At 55.0% G+C, this 19290-nt stretch overlaps 5 protein-coding genes across 5 annotated transcripts; 4 read left to right on the top strand and 1 right to left on the bottom strand.

Annotated features, from left to right (window-relative positions):
• Positions 1–718: 718 nt before the first annotated feature.
• Positions 719–1335, top strand: LTHEOB_3809 (Splicing arginine serine-rich 2; the record flags this gene model as incomplete). Its single annotated transcript, XM_035512773.1, has 3 exons — positions 719–793; positions 845–1046; positions 1106–1335. The coding sequence occupies 3 exons, from the start codon at positions 719–721 to the stop codon at positions 1333–1335; spliced, it is 507 nt and encodes a 168-aa protein (XP_035375202.1).
• Positions 1336–3292: 1957 nt separating this feature from the next.
• Positions 3293–4221, top strand: LTHEOB_3808 (uncharacterized protein; the record flags this gene model as incomplete). The annotated part of the gene is made up of 3 exons (XM_035512772.1): positions 3293–3328; positions 3389–3455; positions 3512–4221. The coding sequence occupies 3 exons, from the start codon at positions 3293–3295 to the stop codon at positions 4219–4221; spliced, it is 813 nt and encodes a 270-aa protein (XP_035375201.1).
• A 3986-nt stretch (positions 4222–8207) lies between these two features.
• LTHEOB_3807 (Extracellular dioxygenase) lies at positions 8208–9603 on the top strand (the record flags this gene model as incomplete). Its single annotated transcript, XM_035512771.1, has 6 exons — positions 8208–8659; positions 8716–8910; positions 8964–9003; positions 9059–9080; positions 9133–9278; positions 9334–9603. The coding sequence occupies 6 exons, from the start codon at positions 8208–8210 to the stop codon at positions 9601–9603; spliced, it is 1125 nt and encodes a 374-aa protein (XP_035375200.1).
• Positions 9604–10307: 704 nt separating this feature from the next.
• Positions 10308–13210, top strand: LTHEOB_3806 (Glycoside hydrolase family 3; the record flags this gene model as incomplete). Its single annotated transcript, XM_035512770.1, has 8 exons — positions 10308–10443; positions 10502–10627; positions 10681–10877; positions 10959–11007; positions 11131–11268; positions 11330–11647; positions 11699–11792; positions 11851–13210. 8 exons carry the CDS (start codon positions 10308–10310, stop codon positions 13208–13210), a joined length of 2418 nt encoding a protein of 805 aa, XP_035375199.1.
• Positions 13211–17570: 4360 nt separating this feature from the next.
• LTHEOB_3805 (Phosphotransferase enzyme family protein) lies at positions 17571–18864 on the bottom strand (the record flags this gene model as incomplete). Its single annotated transcript, XM_035512769.1, has 2 exons — positions 17571–18606; positions 18833–18864. The coding sequence occupies 2 exons, from the start codon at positions 18862–18864 to the stop codon at positions 17571–17573; spliced, it is 1068 nt and encodes a 355-aa protein (XP_035375198.1).
• Between the last annotated feature and the right edge of the window lie 426 nt (positions 18865–19290).

Genomic DNA, 19290 nt, shown 5'->3' with positions numbered 1-19290 from the left:
GTCTGCTGGCTCGCCGGTGTTCTGGAAATATCTCCAGACAGTGAGTAAGTGGGTGGGGTAGGCTGGTTCGGGAACAAGCAGTCAAAGTTCAAAGAAAGGCTGCGGACTGAAGCGGGTGGCGATGACGCAGGACGGGAGTCGTCGGGTCGGTCGCAAGCGAAATGACCACCGACGTCCCTGCCAAGCGTGCATGCAAAACCATAGAAAATACCTCTATCTTCCGCATTTCCAGGTGTCTTGCCTCCCGCATTACTGCCGCTAATGACCAGTCGTATCAATTAAAGCATCTTGCAATGTAAGAGTCAATTGGTATTGGCAGGCGCTCGAAGCAGCCAATGCCGGGTGTAACATGCGTGGAGACAGCTGAACGCTAATCCTTGCCTTATAATGAGCCAGTCTTGCTTGAGGCACGCAGGTCCTGCTCGCCCTGCTCTGGCGGTGTGCGGTGCTGCAAGCACTTTACATCGTCCCCGCGACGCGTTCCCTCGCGTCGCGCGTTAGTGACTCAACGCGGGACGGGCATGTTATCGGGGCTGCTCATGTTGCCCCTCCAACTGACAGGGGGCGCGCCGAGTACGCCGTATATCTTTCCACAGCTGCTCTCCTCGAGGCACACCCAACCAAGTTTCCTCCACTAATCTCGAACCATCTCTGCCCTTCCACTCTTCCATCCACTCAAATTCCAATTTGCACACAACTCTCCAGCTTGACCATCACAATGCCCATCGACTGGAAATCCCAGGAGAGCTACCAGCGCCTGCTCGCCGCGCTTGTGGCTGCTAGCGACAACAGCGTACGCTCGAAGAGTCCCCTCTCCAAGTATCCACACTAACTGGTCATTCAGATTGACTACAAGAAGGTGGCCTACTTCTTCGGTCAGGGCGCGACCTATGATTCGATCGAAGGCCGCTTTCGCATCGCCAAGCGCATGGCGAACGACTTGAAGAAGGAAGCCGAGGATGAGGGTCGCCAGATGCCGACCACCAGGGTCAAGAGCGCCAACAGTACTCCGCGCAAGCCTAAGGCCAAGCCGAACGGCGAACACTGTAAGCCGCGAACACCGGTCTCTCGGGAAATGCTGATAAACTGACAAACCTCACCACAGCTGTTGCATCGGGCCGCGTCGAGAAGTCGCCCTCCAAGAAGCAGCGCAGGCCTACCACCTCCAAGTTCAAGCAGGAGCCGCAGACTCCGACTTCTCTCAACAGTGACGACCACGAGGGCACCGAGCAGCAGCAGCCCTCGCATGCTGCGGAGGCTTTCCAGCACTCCAGCTCGTTCCTGTACGGTGACAACGAAGATTTCTTCAACAGCTTCGACACCGAGAGCGTTTGAGCTCCAAGCACAAAGCAGTGATGCTACTGTCCAAGGCGTAGCGGAACGGCTTCTGGATTGACTTGACACGGCCTCTTTCAGTGACGGGGCTGTGGTTCTCATGTTATTTTCTCTTTGGCTCAATAGTCTACTTTAGCGTGTAGATGGTGTTCTGGCGTGCTATGGGGAATATCTGGGATACTGGGATCCGGTTCATAAGCTGGATCACCTCGGATGGCATGATTTGGGAACGGGTTTGGCTTTCAGTGAAAGTGGCGCATGATCACGCCGGAAACATGGATTTCATGGATAGAATTTCCTCTAAAGCGCCATGAATTAGTGATGGACCATTGTTAATGTAGCCATCTTCAATGATAAAGAAAATCAGATTCAGTATCAGCTAGGTGCGAAATGTGCTCGATTATTCTCGAATATAATCATAGTCTTAATGTCGCAGCAGACTTCCTCGTTCTTAATGGTTAAATGTTTAGCTTAACTATATTTTCACGCCCCATGTTCTAAGAACAACACAGCAGTATAATCATGAGTTAATTAATTGTAAATGATGTAGAGCATGAGGGAGAGGGGCAGGTATTCAACCACGACCAATGGTAGGCCACGGGGACACGGCAGGATCAAAAGAAACGTGCGATGCGCTGACGGGCGCAAGATTCCAGGTGAAATGAGGGCGATCCACCAAGGGCAAGATGTTCGACGCGTGCAGGTGGCTGGAAGGCTACATGTCCGTGCGGCAGGCAGCTGTGCCCCTTGACTCTGGTTCACGCACACTTCTGTATCGCGATACAGACTAAAAGCCCTGGCACCGCCAAATCTTGCTGGCGCGGGAGTGCAGCGTTGTGAAGGGAGCCCGGCTGGAGCGGCGCACGGCGACAGGTGGCATTCAGACGCGGCAGCGCGCATTTCACGCGTCGCGTCGCACCACGCCCGAAACGCTAAAGAGCTTGCAGCTGGCCCTGTCCTTGCCCGCGGTACACGGCGCGCTTCCTTGTGCTACATGCTGTCCGCATCCCATTGGCTCGTCACGGCTTGTCTTGGGAGATCCAGGTACGCTTGCGGAGCTGGTTGCGTGTGCGGAGAAATGGCGCGATGCGGTGCCAGCGTGGGGCTTTACGACACTTTCCGCGCCGGCCATCCGCACCATGTATTCTCCTGCATTTTGATCATCCATTGAGCGCGTGAAAGCCGTCAATACGCCCAAAAAATTAGGTGACTGGGATTTCTGAAGCTCTTTCAAGTATTGTACAGCTTTTTTGAATTTATTCCTAGCAAGAGGGGCGAAAAAAGTGTTCGTTTGGATGGCGGTGTTCGGCAGGGCGGGCGCTCTCTCCGTGGACGTCCGTAAACCGCCACGCGAGTACCGTTAGCTACGAACAACCCCGGCCGGAGTGGGGACAACTGGCGCTGGAGATAGGTAGGGAACCTTGGCTGAGCATTCATCGCCATGACGCCGAGCCATCATGTCTTGTTGACGATTGGCCTGCATCGAAGTTCAGCGGCCGCTTTGCTTAATTCTGGCTGTGCATCTCATCCCCGCCTACGGAGTTAGACGAGGCCGTGTTTCCTCGACGCGATAACGCGTATCTCGTTGCCCGCCGGCCTCTTCCCGTGCCCTTTGACGCGACCCGCGTAGAGTGCTCGCATCCAACGCTCGGACGCGGGCTGAGCTCGCTGCTGTTCCGTCGCTTTTCGGCGCCGTTACGGGCCTGCGTGAAGCTCTGCCTACTTTGCCTGCACATCTCCACGCGCATGCGTTGACGTTGCGGCCGAGCTGTCTGCTTCACGCCAGCGCGTCTCTCTTCCCCTCGTGCATTGGCTACCTTAGGCCTTAAATTTCCTACCCTCTACGCTCCTCTTCCTCCACCATCCTTCCACCACTGCACATTCGTCTTCTCGTTCCGATCTACAGCTTCGACTTTGCAACTTCTCCAACGCCAACGACAACCACATCGCCGCCAATATGCCTATGAAGTGGACCCCCGATAAAGACCAGCTCGTGAGTGCCTCAATTTCAGCCTTCATCCTATCAAGTCAAAGACTGATCAATCCGATATAGATGTTCATGATGCTTCTCAAGACACACAACATCTCGATCAACTACGGCGCCATTGCTCAAGCCTGGCGTAAGTTACTTCGGACCTCAGCTCACTTCGCTACTCAAAGCTAACCACTTGAACAGCTGATGACCAGGGCGAGAAGCCTACTCCTCGCGCCATCTCCGAGCGTCTCATCAAGATGAGGAAGCTAGTTTCCGCCAGCTCGAACGGCTCCGCCGCCGCCGTCGTCAAGCCGCGCAGCGTCAACTCCACACCTTCGAAGCCGAAGCCGGTGAGGCCCCCGGTCAGCGGCGGCGGCGCCAGCACTCCCTCGAACAAGAGGCGCCGCGTCGACGACGACGACCGCACCATCAGCCGCCAGGAGCTGAGGGAGCTCGGCATCGCCAACCGCACCTCGCCCACCCCGCGTCAGGCACCTGCTCCCGTCATGGCCGCGCGCCACAGCACCGTCGCCTCCACCGTCATGCCGACCAGCGAGACATCCCCTCCCCGCACCTTCGGCAGCGTTCAGGCTCCTCCGTCGCGCGCCCCGACTGCTGCCTCCGCTCGTCCCAGCGCTGCTCCGGCCGTTGCTGCCACCACTGCCCAGCGCTCTCTCTCGGCCAACGCACAAGCTTTCGCTGCCAGGACTCCGGTCAGCATGGAGCCGACCGCCGGCCTGGCTCGCCTGTCCGTCACGCCTGGTGGTGGCAGTGTGCGCCCTACTCCTCGCCGCGGTACGTCGGTGCTTGCTCCCATCAAGCTCGAGGACTCTGGCGATGACGACGACGCTCTGCAGCCATATGACTTCGAGGACGACTCGGACGTGTCTGACTGGGCCGAGGAGGTCTGAGCCTGTGTGCCGTGTGTGTACCGCAGAACTGCTGCTTTGGAGCACGTACAGCATGCGTTCCTCATCCACATCCCTCAAGTTCCAAGCCGGGAACGATGCTCCGACTCCTGCTCTATACTCTGTTCTTCTTCAATACCTTTGAGGCGGCGTTTAAGGCTGGGAAAATTGGGTTGATAATCGGTTAGCGGGGTCTGTTTTGGGGACTTGGATGGCACTGGAGATATTTTCCATTTGGATCTTCTCAACGCCTGTTCCCACCATGGTGTTTATATTGGCCGTTCATCGGGAAGTTGTTAGGTGTAGGCCTTTGCCTATCGATACCTGCACCTCCTTTACTCCTCTTTCTATATCCACGGCTAAAATGCGCCTTATACAAAGGCGGTCTCGCGGGGAAGAACCGCTACGGGACATTTTAAGTAGTCCAATAGAACTCTTTATAGAATTTTCTCCCGTGATCTCATACTTGACCTGACATCCGTAGAGCGCTATACGCATGTTTCCGCTGAGGATGCGTTCGCGTTATCGACAACATATTAATTAATTAGGACAATATTGATAGTCTTTTCCACCGACTGGTCAAGAAAAAAATCTTCGCCATTACTTTATATCCGCACATATTGTCTTCGCTTATACTCTAGAGATTGGCGGAGAAATGAAATGATGATGGACTTTATCAAAATAGATATCCGACTATTAATCGCAAGAAACTTTGCTTTCTCAGCCGTGAATCATCAAATCCGAGAGATGATGCTATGTTAAACTAGATTTCCGCATTTTCATCCTAGATTATACCCACTATTATAGGATAATGCGCAGGTTCAACAGCTTTATTTCGGACAGATCACCATTCAATATTTCTAAATACTTGGGGGAGACCTCGGCGGTCGACTTTAGCAACGAACCCAAAGTCACCGAAGACATCTTCTCCCACCGCACCAAAACGCCAGGCAAAGTGAGGGCGAGGCGGTCTTCCCCCCTCGTTTAGCTGCCGAGCTTGTAGAATGGAAGCGTCGTTGGAGCTGGTACGTTTTTATCTTTAGAACTCCATCGAATTGGTGGTACGGCGGGAAGCCCGCGAATTTCGTCTCAGGTGATGGTGCTGCTGCGCATGGCTGCGGAGAACGCTGCGATAGGTGGCATCTCATGCGGCCGCGGTTAAAATGGAGAGATGAGGATAGAGTTGCACGTAATTAAGCGCTCAAAAGGCGGCGCGATCAGATGTAGTGACGTCAGTACACGGTGGCATTGGAAGCAGGGGCCATTTGGATCATTCGCCTCCATCAGCTGTATCCCGATTGCGGCTCATGAAAGCTCCAACACGTTCAACGCGAGATCCATTCTCTAAAAAAAAAAAAGGAAAGGGAGAAAAGAATCGTTCTGTGCCTATGGTGTTTGCACCTTTCGGTCGAGCAACGATGGAGTTTTGCATCTCTCTCCTTTCTCGGCCAAACTCTCTAGATTCTATCTCGACATAATAGGTTAGAATCAGTGTAAAACTGCGGCTCATAGGAAAATTATGTTTTTGCGCTGTCGCATTATGTTTCAATGCTGCGTACATTAAATCTGACTATTAATGCATTCTATATCCAACCGCTATCAAAAGTACGGGGAAAGAGTACGAGCGAGTCGGGCATGACTGCTTCCAGCAGCAGAAACCTCCACCCAAAGTAGAACTCGACCTGCGTCCGAAAACTTTTCACCGTGAGTAATGTAGTTGTCGGCGAGAGAAGAACCCAGAGGGTGGGAGGACAGGCATTAATAAAGAGTAGAAAAGTCCGAGCTCCGAGCTCTCACATGGACGCTTTGAGCTCTGATCCGCACGGTCGGCGCATGTGAGAAGTGCACTGCGCTGAACTCAGTGTCACGAATTCTCGAAGCAGATGGCTCAAGTCCATTGCTGGCAATGAGAATGTTCATGTTTGCGTCTCTTGCTTGTTCCAATATCGAAGCGGTCCAACGCGTGCTACGTTGACAGCCTACTCCGGTCTATCATGGCGCCAAGAATATCGCAGGCGCTTACTGTTCGAGACCGCCGAAGATCAAAGCACTGATGTATCCTTTCAGGAAGCTGCGTTGTACACTCTTCGTACTTCGCCGTATCGTCCTCCACCAAAGCCCATCAACATGCGGTCAGATACCCACCGTCTCAGGTCTCGGATGCAGTACACATATGATTGCCGTAGGGAGTCCAGGAAAGAAACTGGATCCACTATGTTGCCGGATAGGGACTCCGGCGTTGCAGGATAGGAAGGTAGTGAGAGATGTTGGTATCCATTATCGTGCTTGGGCCTTTACGTAGATGTAAGCATGCACCAAGAGCACGACATCTGCGGCTGAGAAAAGCCAGTGCTGTCGTAAAGCGCATTGGCTGTCTGAATTATCAATAAATCAGTTGAGTGTGGCAAAAGACGTTTCGAGGCACCCTGATTCCATGATTTCTTCTTGTTGACAGTTGGACCATGATGCTTGCACAGCGGCCTGAATGTAGCAAAGAAACCAGTGGCCGGATGAGATCATTTGCACAGTGGCGTGTGTTTTTTTGGTTTCGTCTTGCAGGGGTGTTGGTGAACGCGTCAGCCTTGTAAGCGAGCACCTCCTTGGTAACCCTTCTTCTATAGATCTCTGCCGCCCGGCCCGGGACACGTTAGTGTAGACGGCACTTTGCCTTCCGCTATAGTCTAGGATAGTATCTCCTGAGGGGGCAAAATGAGCAGCGAGGAGGGATCTGTGCTGGATGCAAGCTCAGGCGAGGTCCGAGGCAAAGCAAAGGTGCGTTTCAAGCTGCCACTTTGGTGTAAGATGCATTTTCGGCCCCACCAAGCACAGGAGACACGCCCAGCCAGGCGGTTTGACGGGTTGCGGTAGCTTCTGGTGGTGCTGCGCGAGTAAACATGTGAGGAAATATGTGCGCTATTACTGGTGGAGCAGTGGGCGGTTGAAGGAGGGATACATTAACAGAGCGGGGCCAATCATCGTGGACCCAATTCGCCTATGTCATGTCGCCTAAGTATGCTTGCTACTCAACGCCCCAGTCTTACCGGTTTGAGGAAGGGTAGATAACGCGGAAAGTCTCCGTGTATGCAAGACAGCGCAGGAACCAAGCTCATGCGGCGAAGGAAGCCGCGGGTCTGGGCGCTGCGTAAGCCCGTCACACAAGCATCGGACAAGCACTTTGTACGACTGGCTGGCTAAAAGGAAGATCTATGATTCAAACCATGTTTCCAACTTTTCTCCGTCGGAAGCGCTCAGTTGAAGAGCGGCTTGGCGGAGGGTTTCATTTGCACCGGGCCGAGCGAGGGGTCGAGACATAGGAGCGGTGGAGTTCTGGCACATGCAATAAGCCAGCCAACTGGGAGTGCTGTTAAGGTGCTGACGACGACTTTTGCTTGGCGGAGATCCGGGCTGCGGGGGAGCAGTGCCGGTAAGGGAGTTGCCAAGCATTGCGCATCACCCTAGCGCTTCATCCGGCCTAACGCTCCGAAACTCGTTGTTTATCAGTAGCTGCGAGTGTGTGGCCGTCCAATTAGCGGTGCTGTGTTTCAATGCAGGTTGTGGAGAGTTTCGGGAGTTGCAGGGCGGTCCGTGGCGGGTGATGATACAGCAATGCCGCTGTGCCTGGTTCGCCAAGCCGCCGGACAGGAAGCTTGAGGCAGCCGCAAGGGTTGTGCTGCCATAGCGACACCATGATCGAACTTCCGCCTGCCTCGAACAGAATGGTTGCTACACTTGGCGTTCTGCTTTGCCGCCGCTAAGGTGAATCTGCCGCCAATTTGCGGAGACGGAGCGTACGTGGCGAGCAATCTCATCGCTTGGCACTGGTTCTCTGCGAGGTGACGGTGAAGTTGGATGTAGAGGTGCTTCTTCTGCAGGGCGAGATGTTGTGGTAGGTATAAAGCTGCTGCCCCAAGGCATTCTTGTTGTGACACCACCATCCACTCATTCCCTTCTCTTCACCACCCCGACGACTTCGCTGCTCTTCAGCCACCATGGTCAAGATCTCTGCCTCCCTCGTTTCCCTGGCTGTGAGCCTCTTCGCTGGCGGCGTCCTCGCCCACCCCGGCCACCATGGCACGACCGAGATGAAGTCTCGCGCCGAGTACATGGCCAACGCCAAGCGCACCTCGCTCTCGCACTGCGCCGATGTGCTCAAGGCTCGCGGCACCATGGACAAGGTTGTTGAGCGCCGCCAGAACAAGCTCGACCAGATCCGCGAGAAGCGTGGCATCAAGAAGAGGTCTCTGCTGAAGGCCCGCGACTTCGACGAGGTTCTCAACACCGACCACGAGTCCAACCTCACCGGCATCACTCCCGAGACTGACCCGTCCGTCTTCTTCGGCGACATGCCGTCTTGCGTCCTGTCTCCTGAGGTTACCGAGGGCCCGTACTACGTCAGTGGCGAGACGGTCCGCACCGACATGACTGAGAGCGAGCCTGGCGTGTGAGTATCCCTGTCCGACGTGGGAAGAAGTCTATGGCTGACGGCTGGACAAACAGTGAGCTCTACGTTGACGTCATGATCCTGGACACGGAGACTTGCGAGCCGCTCGAGGGCGTGGCGCTTGACTTCTGGGCCTGCAACTCCACGGGCGTCTACTCTGGCGTGGTCGCTGGCGGCAACGGCAACACTGCCGACGAGTCCAACCTCCAGAACAAGGCGCTCCGTGGTATCCAGTTCAGCGATGCCGACGGGTAAGCAAGCCTGTGCGTAGATGAAGGCTGGTACTGATAGTTGAGCGCTGCAGGGTCATCGACTTCCTCACCATCTTCCCTGGTCACTACACTGTAAGAGATCCAAAGACGGATGTATATTGGGCCTGCCGCTGACTGAATGATATAGGGAAGGACCAACCACATTCACGGTAAAACAAAGCAAATTAAGCATAAATAAAACACTTGCTGACAGTAGTGTAGTCATGTCTCACCTGAGCGCGGAGCAGCTGGACAACGGCACCATCACGTCGGGCCAGATCTCGCATGTCGGCCAGCTCTTCTTCGACCAGGATCTGATTGACCTCGTTGAGACGGCGTCGCCGTACGTGGACAACACTCAGGAGCAGGTAGGGCGGCTACTAGTCCGGACAGTGGAGCACAACGCTGACACAAGCTTGATAGATGCTCAACGTGAACGACGGCATCATGGAGCAGGAGTCGGCGACCAGCGACCCGGTCGTGTCGTACGTCCTTCTGGGCGACACGATCGAGGAGGGCGTCTTCTCGTGGATCAGCTTCGGCATCGACACGACCATCAGCAAGACGGTCAGCGCGGCGGCATCTTGCTACGCTGAGGGCTGCGTCGCCAACGAGAACTCGGGCGGCCCTGGCGGTCCGCCTCCTAACGGTACTTTCCCCTCGGGCTTCCCTACGCCGCCGGTGAGGAAGTAGAGTGGTCGTGAGGGACGAACTGATTCGGACTGCAGCTGCCTAATCCCCGTGCGCGTTCGTACGAGCTACTTCGGAGACGGCGGAAACGGGTTGAAAGGAACAGGCCAGGGTTGCGTGACGGGAGAGATTGGTTCTGGCTGAGGACCGGGCGGGTAGTCAGGTGTAGATACAAGAATTTCGATGTCGGTGCAGCAGCTTGGTCATCTCCACTAAAACTGAATCAGCAATCAAGTGATGAGCGCACGATGGAGGTGATGTCGGAGGAGGTGAGGCTGGCGGCTAAAACGGACGGCTAAAGTAGCGGCGAAACCGCGGGACGAGAACAACATCGTCATCCCATCCGCAACGCTCCCCTCGACACACCGGATGATCGACATGGCCAACAGCCACGGCGCCCTGCACGACGGCTGCTAACTTCGGGAAGTATTCAGGCAGAATGGCTAGCGCAACAATCTCGCATTCCGAGCCGCATCACAGCCCTTTTTGGCCGAATCGGAGGCGTTCGGCACTCACTACCCGGAGATGAACCGACCCCGCAGCCACAACCTTGCTACTCCACACTCTCCAAAGCGGTGTACGCGATTCAATGTCGTACGTGCGGAGATGTCACCCTACATCCGAGAACGGAATCCATACTTAAGTCGCCTTGCGCGGCTCTTACTCCTGCTTGCTCACGCCTTTTCTCCCCCTTCTCTCTGGCAATCATGTCGTTGCGGACGAGCATTGCAGGTGTCGCGGCTTTGGCTGCTCAAGCTCTGGCTGTGGAGCTCACCACTTTCGGTTTCCCGGACTGCGCCAATGGCCCCCTGAAGGACAACCTAGTCTGTGACAGCTCTGCCTGTACGTCCATGTCCCGGCACTCTTTGACTTCCAAGCTCACGCGAACTTTTCCATGCAGCTCCCCGCGACAGAGCCGCAGCCCTCGTCAATGAGCTCACTCTCGAGGAGAAGTTCAACAACACCGGCAACACCAGCCCCGGTGTGCCCCGCCTCGGCATTCCTGCCTACCAATGGTGGAACGAAGGTCTGTGCCTATTTTCCTCTCACGAAGGCCAATGAGCTAAACTCTTCTTCCAGCTCTCCACGGAGTGGCCTTCACTCTCCCTGGCAAGCCCATGACCGACTCAGGGAACTTTTCTTACGCCACGTCTTTCCCGCAGCCTATCCTTATGGGCGCCGCGTTTGATGACCAGTTGATTTACGACGTAGCGAGCGTCATCAGTACCGAGGCAAGGGCCTTCAGCAACGGTGGACGCTCTGGTTTGGACTACTGGGTGAGTTTCTCTTCATCCAAAGCCTACTGCTTTGGATTGCAGTGTAATTTGTGAACGTGTTGGTTGACAATTCACCTCCAGACTCCCAATATCAACCCCTACAAAGACCCGAGATGGGGCCGCGGACAAGGTAATTTTTCTCTCTTGCAGCTTGAGCCGCAGAAGTTACCCCTGCAGGTCTCAGATCTGGCATGAAGGATATCTTGCATCCCGGGGCATTTAAGGTACCTGATTGGCTGACCCCTGGTTACAGAAACACCTGGCGAGGACCCCTTCCACCTTGCCAGCTATGTCCAACACCTCATCCACGGTCTTGAGGGCAACCAAGACGACCCATACAAGAAGATTGTGGCAACTTGCAAGCACTTCACCGGCTACGACCTGGAGAATTGTAAGTGAATGGCGAGAAATGACAACGGGAAAGAAGTGTTCGCTAACTTTTCCACTTGCAGGGAATGGAAACTTCCGATACCAGTTCGACGCAAAGATCAGCATGCAGGATATGGTTGAGTACTACATGCCTCCTTTCCAGGCATGTGCCAGGGAGGCCAAGGTTGGAGCCTTTATGTGTTCCTACAACGCCGTCAACGGTGTGCCGACCTGTGCCGACCCCTGGCTCCTGCAAACGGTGCTGCGCGAACACTGGGGATGGGATCAGGAGGACCAGTGGGTTGTCAGTGACTGCGACGCCATCCAGAACGTCTACCTCCCGCACGAGTGGGGTGCCACTCGCGAGGAAGCCGTCGCGGACTCCCTCAAGGCCGGAACGGGTAAGTTACCATGACCCCTGCGGACATTTCACCTCTGACTGTCTTTTGTAGATCTCAACTGCGGCACTTACTACCAGAGATACCTCCCTGGAGCGTATGACCAAGGCTTGATTAACGACACTGACATCAACAGAGCCTTGACTCGGTAAGATGCCCCTTGAAGACCAAGTTATTTGAAGTATACTAACTAACACATGTTGAAGGACATTCGCCTCCCTCGTCAAGCTCGGATACTTCGACGCCGCCGAAGACCAGCCTTACCGCCAGATCGGCTGGTCGGACGTCAACACGCAGCACGCTCAGGACCTGGCGCTCAAGGCCGCTCAGGAGGGCATCGTTCTCCTCAAGAACGACGGCCTGCTGCCCCTCTCCCTGGATGGCGTCTCATCCATCGCGCTGATCGGCTCGTGGGCCAACGCCACGGAGCAGATGCAAGGCAACTACTACGGCATCCCGCCCTACCTGCACTCGCCCCTGTACGCCGCCCAGCAGCTCGGCGTGACGGTCAACTACGCCGAGGGCGCGAGCCAGGGCAACCCGACGACGGACGACTGGGGCGCAGAGTACGAGGCGGCCGCGAAGTCCGACGTCATCATCGTGGTCGGCGGCATCGACAACGACGTCGAGAGCGAGGAGCTAGACCGCGTCGCCATCGCGTGGTCGGGGCCACAGCTGGACATGATCACGCAGCTGGCGACGTACGGCAAGCCCGTCATCGTGGTGCAGATGGGCGCGGGCCAGCTCGACTCGACGCCGCTGGTCGCCAACGCCAACGTCTCGGCGCTGCTCTGGGCCGGCTACCCGGGCCAGGACGGCGGCGTCGCCCTCTTCGACGTCATCACCGGCGCCGTCGCTCCCGCGGGCCGCCTGCCCGTGACGCAGTACCCGGCGCGCTTCACGCGCGAGGTGCCCATGACCGACATGGCGCTGCGGCCGTCCGACACCAGCGCCGGCCGCACCTACAAGTGGTACAACGGCACCGCCGTCTTCCCCTTCGGCTTCGGCCTGCACTACACCAACTTCTCCGCTGAGGTCACGTCGGGCCCCGACGGCAAGTCCTTCGCCATCGCCGACTTGGTGTCGTCCTGCGGCACCAACAGCACCGCCAAGCTCGACCTCTGCCCCTTCACCTCCCTCGCCGTCGCCGTCACCAACACCGGCGCCGTCGACAGCGACTACGTCGCCCTCGCCTTCCTGACCGGCTCCTTCGGCCCGCTCCCGCGTCCCAAGTCTTCTCTCGTCGCCTACGACCGCCTTCACGGCATCGCGGCCGGAACTTCCCAAACTGCCGCGCTCAACCTGACGCTCGGCAGCCTCGCGCGCGTCGACGAGAACGGCGACAAGGTCCTGTATCCCGGTGACTACGCTGTTCTCATCGACGTCCCCGACCAGCCGCTGGCCAGCGTCAACTTCACGCTGACCGGCGACGACGCGGGAACCGTCATCGAGTCGTGGCCGCGGCTGCCGACCGAGGGGCGCGAGGCCGCGGGCGTCGAGAACGTGCCGGCGGATTATTACGAGGGTGGGTACGGCAGCGTGCAGCAGGAGCAAGAGGTTTTGTGAGGCGGTGGGCCTACGTCTTGAAGGCTAGTGTTTCGTTCAGACTCTGGCCGATGATGATGATATGGATGTAATGCTTAAATAGTAATGTCAAAAAGAAGCTCTACGTGCAGGATTTTAAAGATGCGATTTGACGTGAAAGTGACGTTGGTCTAAGCCTTGGATACGTTGGCTGGGCATAAAAGCTTGAAAATGTCATTCTCTCTCCCATCTTCTAGAAAAAGACTATCGAGAAGTTTGCTTTACCAAAAGAGATTAACGATGGCGATCCGGGAGAACTCCCCGCTCGGGACCGAAAATACACGCGCCGCATCCGTCTCCTCTCCGATGCTTTTTTTTTTTTTTTCCTCGAAGAAGTGCTCTCGACCATTGCAATCTTCCACATACAGCGCGCAATGCATGTCGTATTGTCATGACCGCGCAGAGCTCCCTGTAACAATTCGCGCTTCTTTTCATGCCAAGATAAAGAAGATTTAGTGTGTGAGCATCACTATGATGCTCGGCTGTATGAGCTTACTGTATCGAGTCTTTGGTACTCATACTTTCTTACGCTAGCTGCGGCTGCTCTCTGGTAACAAGGATACAATATGTTTTGTTCACTTGATCCGACTTTCATAGAGGTTCGTAATTTTGATTTGAAACAACTTGGCTGCCTTTCCCAGTGTTGAGATGTCGTCGCACAGCTAGTGGTTCCTTACTGACCTTCTGATAGCCAGTACATATCGAAGATCTTTGATTTCGTGAAGAAGTTGCGCAAGATGATTTATAAAATACCTATCAGGTAGAGTGTATATGCCGACAGATAACTAACGACTAGTAAATGGCAAATGGAGTGGTAGTAAATAACAAACAGAAGAGGCGAGTATTGTGGAACTCACGGATGGTCTATCATTTTATCTAATACGCTGCTGAGAGGAGGACTACCGTTCTTTTATTCTCCCTGTGCTGTTCAAGACAGACTTTAGGCCTGTCATGCTTCTCCGGTACCGATCATGATTTTTGTCACTGAAGGTGCCAGGAGCCTTAGGAGCACTGTGTAATAATGTGAAGGACCGGTATGTTAACTGATCACGCCACATTAATCTCAACAATTTGGTTCCCTCCAGTACTATTCTGCCCTCGAGGAGGCCTACGTTAAGCGGCGTGGCGTAGTGGGTAAGGCTGAGCCTTGCAAACGACACTTAGAACTCGCGAATAGATTTTATGGCTCGCTTCAATACTGCCTCTGGAGGGCAATGTCTTGCCGAATCCCACGCTCACAACTTCATTCCCGCCGAAGGCGCTGTTCTGGGTGTTTTACTGATGTCATTGTGCAGATGCTTCTGTTAGGCGTTTGGGTTCAGTTAGTCTTGTATGTCATTTTCGTGTCTCTTCAGACATCTCGGCGCTACTCTCAGTTCTCGAAGGCGTCTTACAAATGAATGTCTAAATTTAATCTTTCTGGGTTCTGATATTTTTCTCTGGCTGTGTTAGATAGAGCGCGCCTCTGACTCTGAATGCTCTTCAGGAGCGTGAGACATAATCTATTAAACTTTGACACTGATAAGACAGTGACCAATCGCTACCGGAGTTCGGGATATTCATCGTCCAAGCCGCGTATGCACGTTCGAGAAAGCGGGTCTGACTGCGCTTGTCAGCAGCGATCATGGATTGCCAAGTTCATGCATGATTAGTAGGAGACTTGGCCGGTAACGCCTGGGGTAATTCACTGTAGGTAAAAGTTTTCAAGTAAAGAACTAGGAAACCAGTGTTGTCTATACGCGTATGCAAAGCGTTAGTGATGAATTCTCAAGTTTTGTATCAAAGTATATTGCACGTTACAGACGCACAGGCCATGGAGACCTGTATATAAGCGCCCCCTGCAGATTGCATTCCGAATCTCATGGCTGTTACTTCACTGCTGCCCTGGTGATCCGCAGCTCATGAACTCCGTCGCTCCTGTGTCTGCAGCCCCTCGACAACCCTCAGCACCAGGGTGGGATGCATGTGCAATATCTCACAGCACAATCGCTACACTGCTGTCAGCGAGGCCTTCTTATCCTCTAACAACGAGTAGGCAAGCCGAATACCAGCGAACCGACCGATCGAATCAACCATCCAGCCGAACAACCAGTCCGCCTGACAACACTCATCAACCGAATCGACCAACTAGCTTCGATCTTTTCGCAAAATCGATTCCGAACACTTCGAGCGTTCGGGTTGTTTGGGTCGCTAGTAGAGTCTGCGTAGGACTGGGGGTGATAATCTAGGGAGGCTGCCTCACTACACTGGCAAGCGCGGGACGATAAAGACAGCCGCCAGTATCAGGGACCACAGTGCTACACAATGCGGCCATTAAGGTCGCTATAATCGCTCATTCCGAGTGAACATAGAGGCAGAGTAGTCGGCTAGAAGCTAGGAGGAGCGTTCGAGCCAGAAGTCTAAGCTGCTACGGCCTGCCTCCCTAGGCGTCAAACTAGAGGCAGCGCCCCACGACGGCAATGAGTGCCGCCGCCACCAACACGTCAGGTGGTGGAGGGGCGAGAAAAAAAAAGGAAATTTGGTCTCCACGCGTACTTTCAGCTGTGAGAGTGGCGTGTTGGGAGGATCCCCAAGTCACCGGTCCACAAGATCGTGATGTATAAGCGGCCCCTCCCCCTAAGCGCTGTATTTCTGTTGAAAAAAATGTCGTGCTCGTTCCGTCATTGTTGTCCCCGAATGATCCACAGACTAAGAATGTACCCACAAAGCTGGTGTAAAGTTCCCACAAGCCGGGACGCCCGCGGCCGGTCATGGTGCGCCCCAGCCGGCCGGGTGTAGTCGGGAAACGTTCCGAACGGCCCTTTTCACCGCTTCTTTGGCCTTTTTTTCTTCCCTCTTTTTTTTCTTCACTTGTGCCCCTTCGTTTCTAGTATTCATCAGCGCCGACCGCGTGGCCGCCGTAAAATGCGCGTCAGAGTGCCCCGCGACGCATGCGCGCACGGTGCAGCTGGTGTCATAGATTTTGGCTTTCGCTCTCTTACCGAGAAGGAGGAGGAGGAAAAAAAAAGAAACGGTAAACAGCCCACTTGTTTCGGGGAAAAGACGATCCCTGAGACAATCGGCTGTGGACACGTTGACGGAAAAGAAACGAGGTAAAAGAAGGAAAAAAAGGTTTCCGATTCGGGGTCATGCTCCTTACCGGACGTCACCAGGTGTAGCGATTCATTCCTGTGACTGCGTGCGTGTGACCACATCCTCATGCATGATTAGCGAATCATTTTCTTGCACATTCGCTAGCTGTCTTGGCTATAGAAGTCATTCGCCCGTTATAAAATGGTGAGGGAAAAGTGTCCAATAAGCCATCGCTAAGCAACAGAAGGATTATTGAAGCCTTTGGGGTCTTCATTTTTTTTCTTCTAGAACTAACGGAGAATTACCTTAAAACTCCAAATACGACACGGACGCCGCAGTTATAGTACCCGGATATTAATGTTTGATCTACGCGAAGAGCCAGGTTCAAAACAAGTTTGAGAGCCCGGGTCTCGCCGCAAAGGATGAGGGGACAGAATGGTTGGGAAGGACATCCTCTCCTAATTCAGCAGTTCGCGCCGGAGTCCCTTCGCGAGCGCTTCAATGCATGACAAGACAATGGCAACACCATGTTGGACGCGATATTGTTGACCTCCAACGTTAACATAATCTATATGGCTAACTATTTACACATACCAAAGGAGAGGGGGATTGCAAGACCCTCCCCAGCAGGAGTGGTGTCGAACAAAGAATGCAAATGATTTCTGCCTACTGAAACGACGAAGCCTCCCTTCCATTCCATCTACCAGACCCCTCCGCGCTCTTTAAACACCAGAACATGGACCTTTAAAACGACTCCAGTGAAAAAATACAAAGTGAAAACGCCCGGCACACCGGCCTCCATCAGCAGTTCTCTGCGGACGTAAAACTCCATGCTATTCCCATTTTTGTGATTCCATCTTCTCGTCACTACTCCTCCTCCTAGCATGCCCAAATCCTTTGTTCCGGCCCCTTTAATTCTTAGGTGCACAGCACCTCGGAATGGCCGACATGCTAGCTCCTCCTCGCTGCCTCCACCTCAAGTATCAAATGTTGAATTTCGTGCTCCGCGCTCTGCAGGATATCTACCGACGTGCTTCCATGTCGCTGAAAATGCAGCACAAACGATCTGAGGAAAACAGAAGCGCCGCCTAAATATGAGTCTAGGCAGTGCACATGATAGCGGTCCATAACAGTAGAGTAATCGTCTAGGTCGTGATGTAGCTTCCATCGAAAGGAGAAGAAGAGAGAGAAGGGGGATGCGCAGCTCCTCCAGCTTTCTCTTCCTTCCTTTCCCCCTCTTTCAAAAAGCACGGCCTAGCAGCATCAATCGTCACTTGCTCCAAACGCGACTATGCGCCACGAGTGCCCAGTCGATGTCGCGCCAGAGTTTGTACTTTTCTTTGACGTCGTCCTCGAACAGGCTGTCCAGTACGCGGCGCCACACCTCCTCGCGCCCACGGCTACGACCTTCGCAGTACTCGCGCTCCGGCGGGCTATATCCTGCAGTCTCCCAGTCCAGGATACCAGTGATGCGTAGCGTCTTGGGATCGACCATGATGTTGACCGGCTGCAGGTCGCCATGCGTGAAGACTTTCTCGTCCGAATCATTCTCGGCTTGGATACGTGTTACTAGAGGCTCGTCGGTTTCGCTGAGCTCGCCCGTCGTGCGGCTGTTGCGCAGCGCCTCAACCACACCCGAGTTGTACTCGGCGCGTGTGTTGAACGGGCCATACGTCTTCTGCTCGCCTGGACTGGCCAGGCACAGGTGCTTGAAGACAATGTCCTCGCAGGGCCCGCCGGGCCCGCTGCCGGGCTCGATGGCTGGAGTCTGCGGCGGCGGTGGGGGGGAGGCATCGCCAGGATGCGGACTGTATGCGTCAGAGCCGGCGCTGCTGCTGCCGGTGCTGCCACGGTGGTGATGGTGCGGGTGATGGTGGTCACCATAGTTCGCAACGCTGCTGCCGCCACCTAAGCTGCCGTACCAATCGCCCTTGAGCTCGCGCCACTGCGCGATGAAGCCGCGTAACTGCTCGACGATGAAGGCACGTTTCTCAGGATCCAGTCGTTCCCATAGCTCGCTGAGAGGCCTGCCCTCAATCTTCTCCATGAGAATGAAACCTAGCTCGTCCTTCATGAAGCTCTGGTAGACTTCTGGCACCGGCACGTTGGGCAGCTTCGCCTTCACGAAGCGCATAGCCTCTGCCTCGGCCATTCGAACCGTTGGTCCTTTCTTCAGGATTGCGTTCGCCGACGGCAGGTAGAAGATTCGCGGACCAAGCTTCTCCGGGAATAGGTCGACCGCGTTCTCCGGTATCAGCGGCACATCCTCCGAAAGGAGGCGCCACGGCCGACGAGGCACCCGGCTTCTGTAAGTATGCAACGTCCGTTAGATTCATGCTCGTGATGGGTATGGGTGTTGATGACGCAAGAAGTGGGGCTTGAAGGGTGGAGGGGCAGAGCGGGGGGCTCGGGTAAGGCAAGTGTGTGGGAATGTAGCGGTGGAAGCAGGAGACTGTCCCAGGGGCGCAACGCTCATCTATACTTGGCTGCTGGGTCGTGTAGAAAGAGTTCAGCGGGCTATCGTAAGCATACCTTGGGGTCGGTGCTGGTGTAGTCGTGCCCATAGCGACGATTTCCTTGGCCGGCGATGAAAGTAATGCGCGCGTCTACGTGGATGCTTGGTGGAGTCTGCGTTGACTGCTGTTGCTGCTGCTTCTACGTCGTCTGCTGCTGCTGCTCTTGACCGCTATTCTCCCAGCTCTTCCTCAGCGACGAGGTCAGATCCTGCGCGGCGGAACCCGGCCGGCGGCGCGGCTTAGACTGATTCGGCTCTGGCTCGAGTCGAACCCAACGACCCGGGCTCTGCGGAGAGAAGAGGGGGGGAGAAACGGTGACCGGCGTCTGACGGCTGTGGACAAGAGCACGACGGGAAGGACAGCGGCGGTAGGTTCCCTCTTGGCCGTCAGGTAGCGCCGGGCTTTCCGGAGGACCGGCGGTGGACGACGGATGGCAGCAGTAGCCGTTCCTGGCAAAGAGTGGTTTGGTTGGGG

The sequence above is a fragment of the Lasiodiplodia theobromae genome (assembly GCF_012971845.1).
Source record: "Lasiodiplodia theobromae strain AM2As chromosome Unknown scaffold_10, whole genome shotgun sequence".
Classification (NCBI taxonomy): Eukaryota; Fungi; Ascomycota; class Dothideomycetes; order Botryosphaeriales; family Botryosphaeriaceae; genus Lasiodiplodia; species Lasiodiplodia theobromae.
The sequence above is the reverse complement of the archived record's forward strand: the minus strand, read 5'-3'. Positions and strand labels throughout refer to the sequence as shown.